This window comes from Solanum tuberosum, unplaced genomic scaffold (assembly GCF_000226075.1).
Source record: "Solanum tuberosum cultivar DM 1-3 516 R44 unplaced genomic scaffold, SolTub_3.0 scf00017, whole genome shotgun sequence".
Lineage (NCBI taxonomy): Eukaryota > Viridiplantae > Streptophyta > Magnoliopsida > Solanales > Solanaceae > Solanum > Solanum tuberosum.
In genome coordinates, this window is record NW_006238943.1 from 2,252,889 (window position 1) to 2,273,315 (window position 20,427).

At 35.9% G+C, this 20,427-nt stretch overlaps 1 protein-coding gene across 5 annotated transcripts in view; it reads left to right on the forward strand.

Annotated features, from left to right (window-relative positions):
- Positions 1-20,427, forward strand: part of LOC102602101 (ubiquitin carboxyl-terminal hydrolase 13-like) — a 23,649-nt gene continuing 3,222 nt past the window's right edge. The window contains exons 1-27 of one of the 5 annotated variants that reach the window (XM_006340243.2): positions 1-160; positions 489-555; positions 1,939-2,083; positions 2,174-2,331; positions 5,781-6,046; positions 6,130-6,348; positions 6,424-6,532; positions 6,624-6,739; positions 6,957-7,055; positions 9,539-9,648; positions 10,670-10,744; positions 14,195-14,273; positions 14,365-14,514; positions 14,608-14,688; positions 14,787-14,906; positions 15,362-15,484; positions 16,005-16,082; positions 16,176-16,264; positions 16,347-16,455; positions 17,448-17,516; positions 17,591-17,701; positions 18,740-18,795; positions 18,941-19,118; positions 19,193-19,294; positions 19,419-19,490; positions 19,623-19,688; positions 19,920-19,985. In XM_006340243.2, coding sequence (XP_006340305.1) covers positions 131-160; positions 489-555; positions 1,939-2,083; positions 2,174-2,331; positions 5,781-6,046; positions 6,130-6,348; positions 6,424-6,532; positions 6,624-6,739; positions 6,957-7,055; positions 9,539-9,648; positions 10,670-10,744; positions 14,195-14,273; positions 14,365-14,514; positions 14,608-14,688; positions 14,787-14,906; positions 15,362-15,484; positions 16,005-16,082; positions 16,176-16,264; positions 16,347-16,455; positions 17,448-17,516; positions 17,591-17,701; positions 18,740-18,795; positions 18,941-19,118; positions 19,193-19,294; positions 19,419-19,490; positions 19,623-19,688; positions 19,920-19,985 — 2,943 coding nt within the window. In that variant the 5' untranslated portion in view covers positions 1-130. The remainder of the gene's footprint in view (positions 161-488; positions 556-1,938; positions 2,084-2,173; positions 2,332-5,780; positions 6,047-6,129; positions 6,349-6,423; positions 6,533-6,623; positions 6,740-6,956; positions 7,056-9,538; positions 9,649-10,669; positions 10,745-14,194; positions 14,274-14,364; positions 14,515-14,607; positions 14,689-14,786; positions 14,907-15,361; positions 15,485-16,004; positions 16,083-16,175; positions 16,265-16,346; positions 16,456-17,447; positions 17,517-17,590; positions 17,702-18,739; positions 18,796-18,940; positions 19,119-19,192; positions 19,295-19,418; positions 19,491-19,622; positions 19,689-19,919; positions 19,986-20,427) is intronic. The other 4 variants (XM_006340244.2, XM_015302909.1, XM_015302904.1 and 1 more) reach the window with 4 other exon arrangements.

Genomic DNA, 20,427 nt, shown 5'->3' on the forward strand with positions numbered 1-20,427 from the left:
TGCAAACAATATTTTCTTTGGCCAGCTTCTGGCGATTTCCTATTTACAATTGATCTCTCGATTTCACTTTCAGTTTTCTTCTCAAAATTACAGCTAATTAACTCAAAATTCTCTTCAATTTCTTCATCGAATGACCATAATGACTCCTGCTCCTACCGATGTAAGTCTCAGTATTTCTTGCCCTCTGTATGATTTTCTAGTCAGTACAAACAGACATGTTCGTTTGATTGTTTCAATTTTTTTTTTTTGAGTTTTAGTTTGTTTTGTGTTTTAAAATCAGTTTAGGGCTTGTTTCTGCTTGTGGGTTTTCGTTGATTTCAGTTTTTAGTTTATGTTTATTGTTTTAGACTGTATACAGACATGTATACATGTTCAATTGGCGGATTCAATTTTTACTGGAGTTTTAGTTTTCTGTTTTAAAATCGATTTGGTGGTGTTTATGCTTCTGGGTTTTTGTTGATTTCGTTTTTTTACTTATGTTGGGGTAGCAGGAAGAGGAGGAGATGCTTGTTCCGCGTTCAGATTTGGTATTTGAAGGACCTCAGCCTATGGAAGGTAAAATTTGAAGTTTTTAATTTCTGGGTTTGTTTTAGTTTTTTTTCAACTATGACATTGCTAGGTTTTGGAGACATTGTACTGGGATTTAATGGTTCTATTAGGTTAAATATTGGCAAATAGAGAAATGCAAGGGAAAAGGACGCAAGAAGGAAGTGATTTGTCTGTAATGATTCTAAGCGTTTGAGGGAATAGTTTTTTTAATGCCGTGGTGTCTAGGCTAGCTTATGCACACCTCGACTAATTCCACGGACTTTGTCCAACAAAGGCTAGAATAGATGGAAAGAGATCACCTAGTGTTTTTGTCACCTATTGGGATTTGAATCTGAGACGTCTCATAGTTCTTGATTCACTTCATTGACCACTAGGCCACACCCTTTGATCAATTGAGGGAATAGTTTTAGGAGGAAATTATGTTTCCACCTTGTATTTTTTTTTATGGTTATTGAAACACCCTTGGCGAATCCCACATCAACGGGAGAGATGTTGGGTATATAAGAAAACAAGTCTTAGACCCTAGTTTTAAACCCGTGCAGGCTTAGGTCCAAAGCGGACAATATCACTAGTGGGCTGGGCTGTGACAAATATAGTATCACTTATGAGTGCCACTCTGCATGCGACCTTGAACAACGGTGAGGCAAATCTCAACAAGGACGTTGAGTCCCTAAAGGGGAGTGTATGAAACACCATAGGCGAATCCCACATCAACAAAACATGGGAGAGATGCTGGGTATATAAGGAAGCAAGCCTTAGACCCTAATGGCGTGTTTTAAACCCGTGCGGGCCTAGGGTCAAAGCGGACAATATCACTAGTGGGCTGGGATGTGTTGATGTGATAGTTGTACATTGTTGGTAATGGTGAAATCTCGTCCTTAAAGAATCCAAGGGTTATGAAGACGGCAGATTTCCTAGTATCTGTTTTGTTTGCCGTTTGTTGTATTTATATGTGCTGGAATATATGATTTCAGTTCTTATTTTGTATGATCATTGTGTTTTCACTATTTTTCTGATGGTGTGTTTGATGAATGACGTGTGGGGAAATTGAAGATTCCTTACCCTTTGCAGTATTTGTTTAAAGTTAAACCAGAGCTACTTTGTTGTTTCCAGGGTATCTTAACTGTTCTGTTACATCTCTAGTGTCCTTGGTTAACTATCTACCGAAGCGGTGTGGAAAGTGCTCATGTAGCATATGGGCATTTGTTCCATGAATATGTCTTTGCAGATATAGGGACCGGGGAAGGATTACAGACTGCATCTTAACCACAACCTGCTAAATTTTATGATATTCAGCCATCAGTTGATTGTTCACTATATATTATGCTAATTTCTTGAGAATGGGTTTTCAAGTTTTTTTCTAATAGTTCCTCCTTAATTGCTTGTTAGCACAAGCAGAAACCGGCAATGATGTGGAAAAGCAGCCACCAGAGGATCCTCAAACTTCAAGGTTTACTTGGAAGATAGAAAACTTCTCTAGGTTGAATGTAAAGAAACTATACTCTGACCCTTTTGTTGTCGGTGGCTATAAATGGTATTGTTAATCTCTCCATGCTACTTGCAAGTTTAAAGCTACTTCCATAATCCCATGATGACCTCTTTTCTGCTGTTTTTGTTTTGCCAGGCGGATTTTAATTTTTCCCAAGGGGAACAATGTTGATTACCTGTCCATGTATCTGGATGTTGCTGAGTCAGCTAATTTACCTTACGGGTGGAGTAGATATGCCCTGTTCAACTTGTCAATTGTTAACCAAATTCATAACAAGTACTCCATCAGAAAAGGTATTTCAGTAAGAATCCAAAATTCTGATGATCTCGCCGATAATAGAAAACCAGTTTCAGTTGTTTACTTTATGGTGTGCTTGCGCCAATGCTTTTGTATTCTCTACTATGACCTTGGCTGTTGGTTACCCTTGTATGCCATAAAAGAGGTGATATTTTATGCTCTTCAAAACAGTGTCCACTAGAATAATTTGGTTTTCGGTCTTTTGGCTATACTTTGTTGAGGAGGCAAACATCATATTGTCTTTCTACTACCGATTCATTTTAATGACAAGTGTGAATATGTATCGCCATGTATTTGGTGCAACCTGATCAGCTCAATGCATTCCTCCCCCCCCGCTAAAAAACAAAAAAAACAAAACGGAATTGCAATAAAAAACTTGTTTCTATAGTCATGGTCAGTAGCTTCTAGAGTGGGGCCTGTTTGTTGAGGATCTCTTGACTAACATTTGTAAATAGGAAGTTATAAGTTCTATTCCTTAAAAATTTAAATATCAAGTTTTTTTAATCTATGTACTCTTGCCTGCCAGTTACTGTTTTCATTTTCTGCTGCTTTGTGGATTGCTGCCATTTTTGCCTGCTGTGTGTAATTCTGTTGTGTAGAGCAGTGTACCCGATTTGGTCCTCCTCCTTCAGAGGTTAAAAGAAACTTTCTGTTGATAGGAAGAGAAGAATAGTGTAACTGATTCTTGAACAGAAATGATGTCTATTGGTTCTTCGTAAAGAACCTAAGAAATGAGAAGTCAAGAAAACGCAATGAAGGAAAACTACCATATACATAGCCAAGCTAGTTTTGTTACTCTCTTAGCATTCTGCCTCCGTATTCGAAAGCATGTCAGTGCAACCATAAGTTCTTCCTTTGCATTTGTGTGCAAGTTAATACAAAAAAAAAACCTGGCCCTTGATTCAATGGGACATATTTGGTTGAATTTCTTGAAGTTATGCTGTTTTGAGATAGTACAACAACTACACCTCAGTCCCATAGGGTTGGCTATATGAGTCCTCACTAACCATGTTTTTCCATTAAAGCTAACTCATATTATCATCGTACTAAATAAAAATAAAAGTGAAACATAATAAATATATATTAAGAAAATAATTATAATAGTAAAATTTCATTATATTTTTACAGGCATATAAATCTATGATAGGCCAAAATACTCCCAGAAAAATATAAGGTTTAAAATCAATGTACTAACAAGACTAAAACCTATTCCCAACTAGTAGATAGCACCTATATGGATTTTTTTCTTCCATTGCGCCCTATCTTTAACCAAGTCCACATTGATTCCAAGAAATTGTAGGTCTTTTGAGACAATTTCTTGCCATGTAATTTTAGGTCTATCTAATATCTCTTCAACAATTGCGCTCACCTTAGTTTCATACTTATGAACTTGTGCATTTGTAGGTCGACGTAGACATGACCAAACCATCTCACTCGACTCTCACTCGACTCTCAAACGACCTTTTCTCATTTTATCCTCAATATGTGCTACTTGTACCTTCTGGTGAATGTGGTAATTTTTAGTCTTATCTAATCTTGTATGACCACACATCAATCTTAGCATTTACATCTCTGCACCATTCATCTTCTGAATATGTTGGACTTTAGCAGCCCAACATTCACTATGATATAACATTACAACACACCATTGTAATCCCATAAGTGGAGTTTGGGGCAAGAATATCAACTAAGTCTGGCCCATGTAGGTCTCGAATCTGTGACTTTGCGCTATTAGCATGGCGCTCTAACCAACAGAGCTAATGGGCCTTGCCAAAATTTATTTTACTGAGCTAATTCTAACTACTATGACATTTAACATTTCCGGTGAAAAAGTTATTTTATGAAACTTAACTTTTACTTTGGTAGGCATTATTCTATAATGTAACACTTTGATAACACTTCCCCATTTCAATCATCTTCTTTAATTCTATGAATAACATACTCACAGTGCATGTTTTCAGTTTTACTTCTACGTCTCCTATAACCCTCACTCTCTAAAGTGCTTCTCCATAGTTTAAGCTTTTTTGACACCCTTGCTTATTTCGTCAATTAACACATTAAAATCAACATATAACATGTAGCATGGGTGGGACCTCATCTTGTATTGTATTGCTATTTCGAGATAGGTATTATAAAAACTATGGGACTAAGGTCCTTTGACAGTCATGTGACTCACATATTTGATTATTTCTAAAGGGAAAAATTAGCAGATAGAGAACGGAGGGAGTGGCACCACCAAAATAAAAAAGAAAAAAAAACAGAACACCACCACCACCACCACTGAACTTGATAAGTAAATTTTGTCTCTTGTTATTTTCCTTAACTTTTTATTTCTGCTTCTGTAAGAGAGACTAGGTGAGATCTGCGTTGCAACCAAAGTTCTTTTTGGTGGCAAAAATGTTTGTTTTGGTGAAAAGGGTATGAGTTAGACAACATTTATGTGGTTACTGAACTTCTTGTGCTTGGAATTGGTTGTGGCTTTAAAGACTCCCGTGAATGAATAGAAAATCTTTCTTACCCGTCATTTTGAGCATGGTAGATATATGTCATTCTCCCCATTTAAGTTAAAAAGAAACTGTGTTGTCACAGAATGACCTGTTGAATCGATTGGATACCAAATTTAGCATCTCTTTTAATGTCTTTGTTGTCGATGTTTAAGTACTGTATTGTAGAATTTAGAGGGGAAAAGGATCATATCTCTCATGTAAAGTTTAGAAAGTGTATATTACTGGTGTAGAAGGAGCACTGAAAAATGCCAAGAATATATCTTGGAGCTGTTAGACTCCTTTCAGGCATAGAAGCTTACCAGGTATGTTTCGCTGTACAAATACCTCATCACTGGGGATTGTATACTTTGTTTAGGTCTTGATTCCTTTTTCTACCGATTGAAGCTATATTAGGTGCTGAACAAATCTCTTCATTGTATGGAGTCGATTGATTCCTCCATCAAGTCCTAACTTGAAGTATATACAGTGAAGAACAAAAATTGTTTGGGTTCGAGGCAAGGTCATTCTCCCCTGTTACGAAGTTCTTCTGCTCTAATATTAGAGATAAGGTCAACTTGTAGTATTGACTCATGCAAAGCTGCTTCTCTAAAGTTGGAGTCCAATCACTCTCAGTGAGAAAAAATAAGTTTGGAAGGCACGTTGCCTCTGTCTTTGCAAGTGTTCAGTAATAGTAGTATAGTGGAAAAATTCCACACTTGCGCAATAGGTGCATGATCTCTAGTTATTTTGAGTTTGAGCTCTTAGGCAGTATATGATTGTTTATAATGTAAATGTAGGCAGAATCAAATATTTACATAATTCTTTTTTGGCTAGTTCCAGTTTGTGTGATTTTGTTATTGTCAGGCTGTTTCAGCTAAGCCCACAACTATTTGAAACTGTCATAGTTGCATTTATGGTCTAGTAGGTTTATATAAATGTTATTCTCTCATGCTTTACAGAGACGCAACACCAATTCAATGCAAGAGAAAGTGATTGGGGTTTCACATCCTTTATGCCACTTGGTGAACTATATGATCCAAACAAAGGTTATCTTGTTGATGATACATGTGTTGTTGATGCTGAGGTAGCTGTCCGAAAAATTGTTGACTATTGGTCGTATGACTCAAAAAAAGAAACTGGCTTTGTTGGACTGAAGAACCAAGGAGCTACCTGTTATATGAACTCACTTCTCCAAACTCTCTACCATATTCCTTACTTCAGGAAGGTTAGCTACCTTTTATCCATTCTATTATGGGGCCGATTGTTAAATTTGTATTAATTGATTACGAAGTTTGATTTTAAATTCAGGCTGTATACCACATGCCTACAACTGAAAATGATATGCCCTCCGCTAGTATCCCTCTAGCGTTGCAAAGCTTATTCTATAAGCTCCAGTACAGTGACAACAGTATAGCAACAAAGGAGTTGACAAAATCATTTGGATGGGATACATATGATTCTTTCTTGCAGCATGATGTGCAAGAACTCAATCGTGTTCTCTGTGAAAAGCTTGAAGAAAAAATGAAGGTAAATCAAACTTCAGTTGGTTATTGGTGCTTCAGTAATTTCTAATTGACATGATCACTCTTTTTCTGCTGTTAGGGTACTGTTGTGGAAGGCACTATACAGCAGTTATTTGAAGGGCACCATATGAACTATATTGAGTGCATCAATGTGGACTACAAATCTACAAGAAAGGAGTCATTTTATGGTTTAGTAGATCAGACAAGCTCCTGATGTTGTCTTCTATAACCATTTAAGTTTTGCACCTTATGGTGTTCTGTATATATTGTGTGTGGCAGATCTTCAGCTTGATGTCAAAGGCTGTGCTGATGTTTATGCTTCTTTTGATAAATATGTTGAAGTTGAACGTCTCGAGGGCGATAACAAGTACCATGCGGAACAATATGGTTTGCAGGTAAGATAGCACACTAGTCTTGCAGTTCCAAGTGCTCCTTTAGTTACTCTGGGAAAAGTTCGCATAAGTTCCTATAAAATTAAGCTGCAAGGCTGCAACTACATTTGGCAACATTGTCTCGTATTTCTTTTTATCTTCTCCAGTTGGTTGATCCATTGAAGGTTTAGGCTATTTTTCCTAGGTTCACTTATCTAATGTTACTATTTGGTTGTTTCAGGATGCTAAGAAGGGTGTCTTATTTATGGATTTCCCCCCTGTCCTGCAGCTTCAGTTAAAGCGCTTTGAATATGATTTTTCGCGGGACACTATGGTAAAGGTCAGTTTTAACAAGGTCCAGCAAATTTCCAATTTTTTAATGGTCCACAATAGCTAATTTTCATGCTGAAGACCGTTCTTCAGCTCTAATGCCCTGCAATTGGAAGCATGGAGTGTACACAGTTTTAGAATTCAAACATAAGGTTACAACAACAGAAGAAGACTGTCAAATCACAAAATCAGCCCAAAATAATGGGAAAACATATTAGGACTTCATCAGAGCTTGAAATTCAGTTGGAAGGTCACAAAATTAAAACAAAATGTGATTGGTCAGTCTGAGGGATTGATCTTCTAATGAAGCAAGTTAGGATTTTTCTCATCTAAAAAGCAAGCCGGCAGCAACACATCTTTAGTCATATTGCAAAGCAGTCATTAGTAAAAGTTCTGTAGATAATGGTATAAATTTCTGTTAGAATAATGAAATAGATTTGTTTTATTCGTTCATTCCATTTATATGATGACTCTCAGATGAAAATGATGGATCCATTCAGATCTTTCTTGTTCATCTTCAAGAAGTTTTGACATATAAAGCTAGTTCTCGTTCTTGACATCAGTAGGTTAAATACATTTGCATTGTTTAATCACAGAACCATAGCGTGTTTTATGAAATCTAGAGAAAAGGTGTACTTATTGATTGCCAGTACTTTCATGTTGAGGTTAATTTACTTAATGATGCTTGAAGAGTGTACCTCTGGATGCTTATATATATCATCAAAGGTAGTATTCTTCTGTTTATCCTCTCAAGAGATAAAGTAGCTTATCGTCATCAAAAAGGATAAAACAGCTTATATTTTGTGCTGTGAAGTGTTAGTAATGCTTTTATTTAATACAACTTTTGCAGTATTCAGTTGTTACCCTCAATGGTTTTCACAATTAGGGGTAAATGGTTGCTAAGGTTAGAAAGATAGAAGCAATGAGTTGGAGGTTCTTAAAGAGATGTAGAAAACAAGTACGGTATCAGTTCAGGTACATAACCTGCTCTTTGCAGCCTCCGTCCAGAAAAGGAAACCAAAAAAGGATGGAAGGATTATCCTGCTGCTTATGTGCAGGCTCAAGTTGAAAATATAAATAAAATAGGAAGGACTATTGGGCTGCAGCATTGATTGTGGGAAGTGAGAGTTGAGAAGAAGCTTTTTTACAACCAAAGGGAAAATAACCAGTGAACATTAAGCTTGCATTTGGACATGTGATGTCAAGTCATGATTTCAAAATCAGCATTTGTATATGCGATTTGGGATCATGATTTCAAATCCCCAATTCTCCAAAAACATGATTTGGGATTCCAAATCACGATTTCATTTTTTTTAAAAATGTAACACTTGACCCATAAGTTTATATTTTGTAAAAAAAGATCCGTCATTTTATATTTTACAAAAAAAGACTCATGCTCGGGGTGAAGTGATTGTCCGTACCATGTGAAATGATTATATTAAAGAATAACTAGTTACTACCATTGTTGACTAGTGGGTATTTATAAAATTATGTGTATTTGAAAGTTTGTAATCACAGACATCTATTTATAAAAAGGAACATGGAGATATGGGGTTATTGATGCGGCGGCGCCTTAGGATATTCCAATATCTTGTTTATGAACTATGGTTTACTTCTTTGGTAAGATTGTATAAGAATTGAGGATTTTTTGATAGTTTTCGCTGGGGTTTTCATGTTTATAAGAAAAAATATGTCTTAAAAAATTCAAATTGCATGTCCAAACAACACTTCAATTTAAAATCAATCAGATCTCAGATCATGATTCCATATCACATGTCCAGACAGGGCCCTAAGTTAAGCAGAAAAAGAAAAGCAAATTATTGTGGCACTGCTGTTTATGCATTATCAAACATGCTTTAGAAATTCATATAACACAAACCTGATTATATTGGGGCTTCCTTGTTCATTTAATTTTTTATTCAAAGTTCATTCCCCTATAAAACTAGGTCTAAACCTTTCTATAAAATTGTGGGTTTAACAGCTAGTTGCTTGTAGTTGCCTCTAGACAATTAGTAGAAATTTGATGGCGTTTTTCCCAAACTTAACTATGACCCTGTCATTCAAAGCCTAATGTAGGTGCATGAACTATATGTAGTTCTTTAGAATATTTCTTTCTTTTTCTGGTATACCTTTAGGTTATTTTTTTCCAATAAGCATTTTAATGATATTTTGATTGTTTTCTGCAAGTGTTATTCAATGTTCATTGCATTTCTTGGTCAATATGGTGGTGCTCTTGTTAAAGTAGTGTGTAACCATTGGTGATGCATGTAAGAGGAATTTTCTAAATACAATCATCTTTTCTTCAAAGTTAACCCACCCTTTGTAGCTTTAATTGTTCAATGGCCTTGCACATAAGGTGTATCCTTCTAGGCCCTCTGTTAGACAAAGTACCATCAATAGGATGAGAGTTACAGAAAAAAGTAGCAAAAGTACTTGTCAGATTACTGATATTCATCATTTGATACGATTTTATTGTTTGGTGATGCAATGTAGATAAATGACAGGTATGAGTTCCCTCTGCAACTCGATCTAGATAGAGAGAATGGTAAATACTTGTCACCTGAGGCAGATGGAAGTGTCAGAAACCTTTACACACTTCACAGGTATCAGATGCTCAAGAAAGTCTTCATTATATCTTTTTGTGCTAAAATGTTAATGTAATATTCCAGTTCAAGGCATATAATTTAGATGTATAACTATTTCCCACTCGGTTCGATGAGACTCCTAATTCTGTAAATGCTAGTTAATGGGGGCCCTTAAATTCGTCCCCGAGAAAAATAGGGTCTGTTTACTTACATTTAGTCTAGGAGTCTACATGTCTTGCAGATAGCTTCTAAATTTGGGATTACTTGTCTTCAACAAGTCGTGAGTTGCAACATCACTAGATAGGGTGGGGCATTTAGAATTTTTTATTTTATTTTTAAGTACTCTTCCTTTAATTTTTTTTCTCTTATGTCACCCTTTTCAGTGGTAATGGGTTAGCATTTCACTTGAATTTTTTGTTTCAGCCATTTGATTTAAACAAACAAGTACATGCTTGTCCTGTGTAAGTGTGCATGCCTTCATCCTTCTTGTTTTGTCTGTGAATGACCTTACTCAAGAATTGGCCGTCTCTTCAGGGATTGCAAAGGATTTTACACTGTTTATATTATTTTTACTTCAGTAGTATTTCCAAATTTAGTTAGAGTTCTACAGCTGTGAACGACTGCCTAAAATACAAGGTTCTCCTGCTCTAATCTAAATATTTCCAATTTCACTTGGGAATGAGAATGTCTCAGTCTCTTTTGTGTGTGTGTGTGTTCCTACATTGAAGTTTTGGCTTTGAGTCCTATTTATTGTTAAGTAGGAAATAATAAAGGGCGATGCTATGACAACTGGATATGCTCTTTATGGATGAGCCAGTAATTCCTGATTATGAAGCTCAACACAACCATGCTTGGCCTAGTCTATTAAAAGTTTAAAACAGACTTCTGCATGCCTAAATCATCTCTCAGATTGTCCACTACTTTAGTGTCTTGTGTATATTTTGAGCTATGAATTCACATAAAATTCTTTAGCTCATTCATTTATTTGCCTGGCCTCTTGATCTTTTTCTTTTTTTGGGGAACTTTTTTCCATATGCAGCGTATTAGTCCACAGTGGTGGTGTGCATGGTGGGCACTATTATGCTTTCATAAGGCCAACTCTTTCAGATCAATGGTAAACATTTCTGAGTTTGTATCTGTGCTCCTGAACTTTTTGTATGATAGAATCATGCATTCAACAGATGTATCCTTTTTTATTTTTCTGACAAGGACAGCTGTATTCTTTTTTCATAAAGCTATCTTCTTATTAATGTTAAGTTGCTTTTCCCTTTTGGTGGCAGATAAAAGTGATAGTAGACTAGTAGTTGACAATCCTTTAACAATGTTTTTGAGATTCTGCTTTTTAATAGCCACCCATAAATCTTCACGTTACTGTTCTTCTGTTTAATTTCTCTCAATAAGGTAATAATTTAATGAACAACAATTACAAGATACCCAATGTAATCTCACAGGTGGCGTTTGGGGAGGGTAGAATGTACGCATACCTTATCCACTACCTTGGGGAGGTAGAGAAGTTGTTTCCTAAAGACCCTCGGCTCAAGTAACACATATCAAAGCAGTTTTTTAAAAAAAGAAACAAATTACAGAAGTAAAGTACACATAGCAAAAAGAGAAATCATTACATAACATTCAAAAAAGGACACTAACAAACAAAATAATGTAATAACTGAAGCAAAGAAACAATAGGCAATAACAGAAATCGAAGGGCAAGAAACTACGAGACATAGAACTACTGCTACCAGTATGCAAGGAGAAACATGTATGGTGCACCAAGACTATCCTGCAGTAAAGAGAGACAACACTCAACTATCTACTAACCTTCTACCCTAATTATCGACCTCCCTACCCTCCTATCTACGTGTCCTCGGTAAGCTGAAGATGCACTATGTCCTTTGTCTAATCACCTCTCCCCAATAGTTCTTCAGCCTACCTCTTCCTTCCCTTAACACCTTGTTTGGATGGTTGTTACCCAGTGTATTGTATTGTATTGTTAGTTTGAATAATATATAATACGTATTAAAATTTGATCAAAACACTCTAATTTTGAGTGTGCTTACACCTTGTTTGGATGGTTGTTACCTGTTGTATTATATTGTTAGTTTAAATACAATGTTTGTTTTGATTGTTACTTAAAATCTATTGTATCGTATTGTTTACATCCATCGTTAGGTAAGGACGAAAAGACCAATTTTGTGTAACGATTGATTTGGTGCAATTGCGTCGTTATTAATATTTTCTTCTCATTTTATCTTTATTTATTTTTTAATAATCATCTTTCATCTTTTATCCTACCTTTTCATAGTAGCTCTACCCCGTACCCTACTTTTTTTTTGTATGTTTATCTTTCAGATTATAGATTTGTGACATTATGTAACGACGGCACGATACAATCTATCTAACTTTATTCATTAAAACAATACATTAGGATACTATACAATACAATACAATACCACACATGAAACAATACGTAACAACCATCCAAACAAAGTGTAAATCCACCACTGCCAACCTCTCACACCTCCTCACTGGGGCATTTGTGCATCTCCTAATCACATGCTCGAACCATCTCAGCCTCACTTCCATCATCTTGTCTACCACGGAGGCTACGTCCATCTTGTTCGGGATATCTTCATTTCTAATCTTATCTCTCCTAGTATGCTTATACATCCATTTGAGCATCCTCGTCTCCACAACTCTCTTCTTCTGAACATGAGAATTCTTAACTGGCCAACACTCCGCCCCATACAACTTAGTCGGCCTAGCCATCTGTAGAACTTGCCTTTAAGTTTCGGTGGTACATTATTATTGCACAAGACTATTGAGGCTCTCCTCCATTTCATCTGTCCTGCACCAATACACTATGTGATATCTTTTTTTTGAAAAAGGTAACTTTGTAATCACAGAAAAGAACTCATCAAGAAACTGATGAGGAGGGATTATACATTGTGTGATAACATCGTCGATTTCTCCATTTCCTTGGATTAACGACCCAAGATACTTGAAACTTCCTTTCTTGTGGATGACCTGTGTATCAAGCTTCAGTTCTACGCCAACGTCATGCATTACAAGGTATAGTAATTTAATTGAATATGTAAAAAATGTGGGATTAAATCCCAGCTACTAGCAGTACGCCAAGAAGTAGATAAGCTACACAAACAGTTAGTTGTCTACACGAAGGCATCCAATCTTCAATAGAAGCAGAAACTTCATAGGTGCACCAAGAATTTACTAAAAATAAGAGGTTATCCCTCAAATGTACACAGCTAGGATGTATACCTTCAAACATTCACCTGGTCCTTTCTTTCCAAATGACCCACGTGAGAGCTGAAGGATTCATGCCTTGTGTCTTCTCCTCCTCCTCCTCCTGAAAGCCATTTACTCTTCTTTTGTTTCCTCACCTGATAATACCTTTGGCCTTTGAATTATAGTACATCCAGTTGTATTTAGCAACTTATGAGTTCTTGCTCTAACTGTGCTACAAACCCGGGGATGCAACTTAATGCTTCTTTGGAGGCATCCTAAGCTGTTCTCTGGAGGAGAAATATTAAAAAAATGCAGGAAATCCCCAGGGCTGATGGGTATTGACACCTCTATTTGTTGTAATGATAAAGAGACCGAAAGACTAGACAGTCTTCGAACAAGAATTCGCATTTAATTAAGGCAGTTACTTTATTGAGTTTAGCTTGGGACCTTTTACAGTTTTATCATCCTTTAGTCTGTATAGAGCCAAAACTGTTTTTGTTGTATATGATTTTAAGATTACTCATATAAACTGGTTGCCAACCTATTAGATCAGCACCTGCTAGCACTAACTTGTAGCTAACTTTTCGGAGGAGCCTGTATTTACTCGTAGTGATTGGTTTTCGTAAAAGAACACAAAAGCGGCAAGGTTGGCACCTGTTTGAGAGCAAACTGCAATAAAAACACACTTCAGTGGGAAAAAAAAGGCACAGATGAAAAAAGAACTAATGGACCAGGAAATTAAAATCATTGCTACTAAGCGAAATGTGTGAAATAGAAAAATGGTGTTAGTTAAATCAAAAACTGCTTTAAATTTATGATTCTAGCGAGAAGGCTCAAATTTTGGTTCTAATTCAGACAAGTGACTACTTTTTAATCTTAATTTTCTGATCTCCGGTGATTAGTTGTTGGAGATCCCTTTGACCTCACAGGAGTTATTCCTGTTGGAATAATTTCTTTGTAATGCTTAAATCATTGGTAATTATAAAGTTATTTAAAGTTGTGGTGCATGAGATACTCCTTGTGAGGTAATCTTTGTGTTCAAACGGACCTAATAAAGTTGTTTATAGTTGTGGTGCATGAAATACTCCTTGTGAGGTAATATCTGTGTTTGCCATGGCATAATCTACTAATGGCCTCTTGACTTTTTAGTCCAGAATTTTTTAGGATGAGTATTTTATGATTCAATATTTGGCTAATAGTGTACTTTTAGGTACCTGGATTTTTGGGACTCTAAAGTTTTGTGCTTTGGATTGAAATATATACTATGTTTCAACATGTATCTTTTTCTTCCACATAACTCAAATTAACCTGATTTTTCCAGGTATAAATTTGACGATGAACGTGTGACTAAAGAAGATGTGAAAAGAGCTCTAGAAGAGCAGTATGGAGGAGAAGAAGAGGTGATTCCTGATTTACTCATTCACATCTTTTCTTTTGATTGCAGATTTGCTGAGTTGTTTCTCATTTATCGTCTCTTTTTAATTTATATAGCAGTTGCCACAAACAAATCCTGGATTCAATAATACTCCCTTCAAATTTACAAAGTACTCAAATGCTTACATGCTGGTCTATATTCGGGAAAGTGACAAAGAGAAAATAATGTGTAATGTTGATGAGAAGGACATTGCTGAGCATGTCAGGGTAAGATGCTGACTGCCACATGAGTTGTTTTACTTTATGTTGTTGCATTTGTTTATTGGTTTGCCGCTGACTAGACTAATGAACATGTTATAGGCAAGGTTAAAGAGAGAACAAGAAGAGAAAGAGCAGAAGAAGAAGGAGAAAGCAGAGGCACACCTTTACACAATTATAAAGGTATTTTCTTTAAATATTCCACCTTTTTCAGTGATTACTGGGATGAAAGGGTGGTGTTTAAGGTGAGAACTTTTGTACCTAACACATCACCTTTTCAGGTTTCTCGTGATGAAGACCTCAGACAGCAGATTGGGAAGGACATACATTTTGATTTAGTGGATTATGACAAAGTTAGGAGTTTTCGCATTCAGAAGCAGACACTTTTTAGCATTTTTAAGGTAACATGATATTCTTTTTAGCTGTATCTCTATTTTTGTTCCTAGGTGTTGTCATGTGTATCTTGATTTATCAGGAATTAACACTGAGCTTTTATAAACACTACTATAGAGGTGGGCGTACGTGTGGAGAAAAAGTTAGCTTTCTTAAACCTATGCTTTGATTAGCCCTAGCCATCTGTGTCTTTGTTTTGGCTTTTTGACTTATGGCTGCCCTTAAGTAACATTAGTTCTGTGTTTTTGTGTCCATTATTGATGCAACATTAGGTTAGGGATCTATATTTTTGCGATTCACTTCCTTAGACTTTAAAGCAGGTGAAATCTGTCTTGACTTATGAAAATAGAAAATTATTTGAAATCTGTCTCGACTATTGAGGCCTTTAAACTTTTTACATGGAATCAAGCTTAGATGTAGTGGTTACAATGCCTCTGTTGACTAATTATGTTGCTGCATGCAGGAGGAGGTTGCCAAAGAATTTGGTGTACCGGTGCAATCTCAACGTTTTTGGCTATGGGCAAAGCGCCAGAATCATACATATCGTCCAAATCGGCCATTAACACATCTCGAAGAAGCTCAAACTGTAAATACTTCTCTTTAAATTATTAGACAGATCCAGTAAACTGTCCTTTTACCATGATGTTTATTGACTTAAACCGGATGTTCCATACATTAGACTCCTCATCTAGGGTTTGTGGAGACTTAAAGTTGTATAACCTAGTCCAACAAATCTAGGGTGAATACTGAACTTACCTGTATACATCAACAACTACTATGTGTCAGTACCAAATAAGTTGGGGTCATCTATATGACTCCTCATTTCACCATTTAAACTTAACCTGAACCCTTTTTTCTAACCAAAAAACAAAGAAAAAAGGATCTGTCTCCTTAGCAATCTATCTGCTGTGCCAAGACTTGCTGTCTTTCATGGGATGCTGATGTTTATTTATAATTTGCAAAGACAATATAACTTCAAAAGGTGTGACATCTGTGTTAAGGTGGCTTAAATCAGGACATCACTGATCCCACAAACCCCTATCTAAAGTCATGCTGACAGATCTCTGTGTTTGCTCGATTACCTGATAAGTTCTACACAAATTTAGGTTGGGCAGTTGAGGGAAGTGTCAAATAAGGTTCAAAATGCAGAGCTAAAATTGTTCTTGGAAGTGGAGCTTGGACTGGTAAAATATTCTTCACAAGTTTTTCCGGTGAAATGCTAATTTAAAGTTTTCTTTTTATCAAGCATTATTTAATAGCGTGTGCATAATTACAAGGACTTGAGACACATCACTCCACCTGACAAGACTAAAGATGATATTATGCTATTCTTCAAGATTTATGATCCTGAGAAAGAAGAGCTGAGGTAATATAAATTATCTTCTTTAATGTCCATTTTAATTAAACATTTATTTTTGTTGATTGATGATTTGTCTCTTGTACTGAAGGTATGCTGGAAGACTCTTTGTGAAGGGAACGAGTAATCCAACTGAAATCTTGAACAAACTAAATGAAATGGCTGGCTATGCCCCTGATCAAGAGATTGAACTATATGAGGTTTGTTCCTAGAACATCTCTGGGTATTATTGATGGTCATTGAGTGAGTATCATCACTTTTTTGGAAATTAGAAGTTTTAGAGATGCGTTAGATAGGCATCCATGCCACTCCAGAACTTGCAGTTGCTCTGACAGCTGTTTCCCTTCCAGCCTTGTTATGCTGGTCATCAGCCAATAGTATCTGGATTTTCTGACTTTAACACATATGCTTGCACTTGCTTGTGCCTAGGTCCAAGATTAAATAAATGGTAAAATGTCTTGGCATTTCTTCTTCGCAGAACTGGCTTTTCTCCTTCAGGCTCTTATTATGGACTCGCCCCTCTTCCTCGTCATTGGTTTATAGTTGTCGAAGTGGTGGCTTTTAAGAGTTGTTATTTTACTCTTTTTTTGGTTTTTTGATCAAATCCTTGGTTTAGATTCGTTTGCAGTTCATGAGAAACAGAAGATTCAATTCCTTTATAGCTAAACAACAATAGGAATGTAGAATATCGTTATATGTGCGGACCCAGAACCTTAAGGCTTTAAACTGAAGTTCAGAAGAAGACCAAATTGGTTAGAATTTTTGTTACAAAATTTCAGACGGTAGATATTGTTAGGGACTGTAGTGATAGGACTTCCAATTCAAAGGAAGAGCTTAAAACAAAATGACCACTATGTGGTCAAACTTCTGGTTCCTCTAGAAGCTTATGTTCCTGATTGGTTCCTTTACAATCTTAAATCTTACCTTCCATTTTCCAATTTGTGTGTGGGCCAAACATATGTCTAGGAGCTTATTTCCTGATGGTATCCTATGCAATCTCGACATGTCATAGAATTCATATGATCTTAATTCCTTTTTACCGTTTCTAGTTTGCTTTTGGATCAGAATCGCTTTCCATAATTTGGCGACCTAACAATGCCTAGAGCAATTCTAACTATCTTTAAGGAGACTATGTTTGATCATTTCACTAGTTCATTTGTGCTAAATCTGACTTTTGCTTAATTTTGTTCAGGAAATAAAATTTGAACCGATTGTCTTGTGTGAACCCATCGACAAGAAATTTGCTTTCCGAACGAACCAGGTATACCTAAACTACCATTAAGTGTGTAGTGGCAGGAGATTTCATTGATTTGTCTGATACTCATTTCTGTGCAGCTTGAGGATGGTGATATAGTATGCTATCAGAAATCCCTTTCTTCTGAAAGTCGCCAGAAGTTACGGTATCCAGATGTTCCTTCTTTCCTGGAGTATGTTCAAAATCGCCAGGTAATCTGTGTATAGATTTATCATCTAGTTTTCTCTACCATTTTGTCCTGTTAGTTATGTTTTCAACATTGCTGGTAATGGATAACAGATATTGCTGGTAGTGGCCCTGGTCGCTCAGATTACTTGTATCAACTTAATAGATGAGAGAGAGATGTTTTGAGAAAACTTGCTGAGTTTTCCGTAAATTGCTAAAGAAGTTTTTGATAGGCATAGCTGCTGAATTTTAATATCTTATAAGGTTACGTTGTTTGAGGTGGTTTCTTTTGTTTAGAAGCTTTGTAGTAACTCAGTCTCAAATTTCCATGAAACATTTTAATTAGTGTTGCAACGAAAAATGATTGCTTAGATTTGGTCACTGACCCTGCTAACACGGGATGCTTTGTGCACTGTGCTTCCCTTTAAGAAAAAAAGTAGTTTACTGAAATTTGATGATAAAGAAAAAGGGGGTGGCTTGTATGATGTTTCTTACCACTAGAAGCAAAACATGGATGTCACCATGTCTATATCTCAAAATTTTGACGATAAAAAAATGTAAACCTTACTTGAATAGAGAAAATAGGCAGTTCCTGTTTCCTTACATATATTTATGTATTTTGAAGTATGTTATACGTAACTTAAGTGTTCCTTAATGGGTTAGTTTCAATTCGATCGCCAAAGTTCTATCTTTTTTGGTTTTGTTTTAAAGCCGGAGGCCATAGCTGATTCTTTGTTCCTTGCATTCACTGTAAATAAACTATTTTTGGATGTACTATTTACCAACATTCTCTTTTGCTGGTTTACATCAATAATACACTTTTATTACTTATCTAAAAAAAAGTTTTAACTTGTGGTTCCCTGGTAACAAAGTTGAGTTCTGTTTATAACGAACAGAAATTTGTACATGAGATGGGTTAAGCATAAATAGACCTTACTTCCAAAAGGAACTTTGTGATGTCCTTATTCTGTTCCATATCCAATGAAATATGACACTGGAATTTGTCTTTAGCTTTACTATTTCTTTGTTAATTATTTTCTGATCTACTATAACATGTCTTACAGGTTGTTCACTTCCGATCCTTAGAAAAGTTGAAGGAGGATGATTTCTGTTTAGAGCTGTATGTTCTAAAACTTTGCATATGCTAATGATGTCATCTTACTCTTTTTTTCTTCTTTTTATTATATATTATAAAGGTAGAGTAGATGATTTACCACAAGGTTTTATCACTATTACTTTCTCAAACATTTTCTTGTTATGAAAAGGTCAAAGATTAATACATATGATGAAGTTGTGGAAAGAGTAGCTCAGCGACTTGGCTTGGATGATCCATCTAAAATAAGGCTCACACCCCATAATTGTTACTCTCAGCAACCTAAACCCCAGCCAATTAAGTACAGAGGTGTAGACACCCTTGGAGATATGCTGGTCCACTACAATCAGGTGAGTGTAACATTGACTAATAATTATGAGCATTAGTTCCTGAAAGTCTAACTATTTTAACTACTTGTTGACAGACATCTGATATTTTGTACTATGAAGTACTGGACATTCCTTTGCCAGAATTGCAAGGTTTAAAAACCTTAAAAGTAGCTTTTCATCATGCTACCAAAGATGAAGTAAGCATGCTGCTCTGATTTTCATTGATTTACTCTTTTACCTTTCTCTAACCGAGAGCACGATTTTTTCCTTCTGAATTTTTTCTTTTATAATTACTCAAATTTCTCCTCCTTCGCTTTGTAGGTGGTCACTTACACTATCAGACTACCAAAACAATCTACTGTTGGTGATGTAATTAATGATCTAAAGACAAAGGTAAAATGGTAAACTTGGTCTGTTATTGCCTAGTTTCAACTTGTCTGTGAACTGAAAACTTACTCTTCTCCTTTATTGATGCTTCTATTTTGTTAGCTTTACTTGATGCTACTCTACTGTGCTGCATAACAGGTTGAGTTTTCAAAGCCAGATGCAGAATTACGATTGCTAGAGGTCTTCTACCACAAAATTTATAAGGTATTGATTTCAATCCTTCAACATTTGCTTCATTTTATACTTCTTAGCTAGGTCTTCTTATTTTGTCGCCAGAAATATTTGCCTCTGGAGAAGTCCTAGTCGTTATGACATAAGCTCAGAAACTGTTGAAGTCTACAAATAATATAAACAGTTAACTGATATATTTGTTTGTAGACATCGTCTTTGTCTCCATTATATTTACCTCTTGTTTTAATGATTGCTTTCATGCAGATATTTCCAACAAGTGAGAAGATAGAGAACATAAATGACCAGTACTGGACATTGCGGGCCGAAGAGGTTCTCTCTCTTACACTCCCTTTTCTGATTCTCCACTTCTGTCCCTACTATATCTGCATGTGCCTTTATACAGTGGCCATTATGTTGGGTAAGGTAGTGAGTTTTCCTGTGGTCAAAAGTTTGAACACATATTGGTAGTTTTCTTATGGTCAAAAGCTTGAACAAATATTGGTAGTGTTCCTGTGGTCAAAAGCTTTTATCCTTCTCTTCCTCACCCCCTCCTCTCAAACTAATTACCACATATAGATGCTGCTGACTTTGACTTACAAGTTGGTCATAAAAAAAGATTGAAATCATGTAGGGCCTTTACAAGCTACTGCTGTCATCGATAGTCTTATGATATAGATCCATGAATCTAAAGAATAGTGGTGTGAAAAAGCAGACGAGAATAAGGTCTTAGTTTTTTTTTGATACTTTCATCTAAATTGGTGCTGTAAAGAAA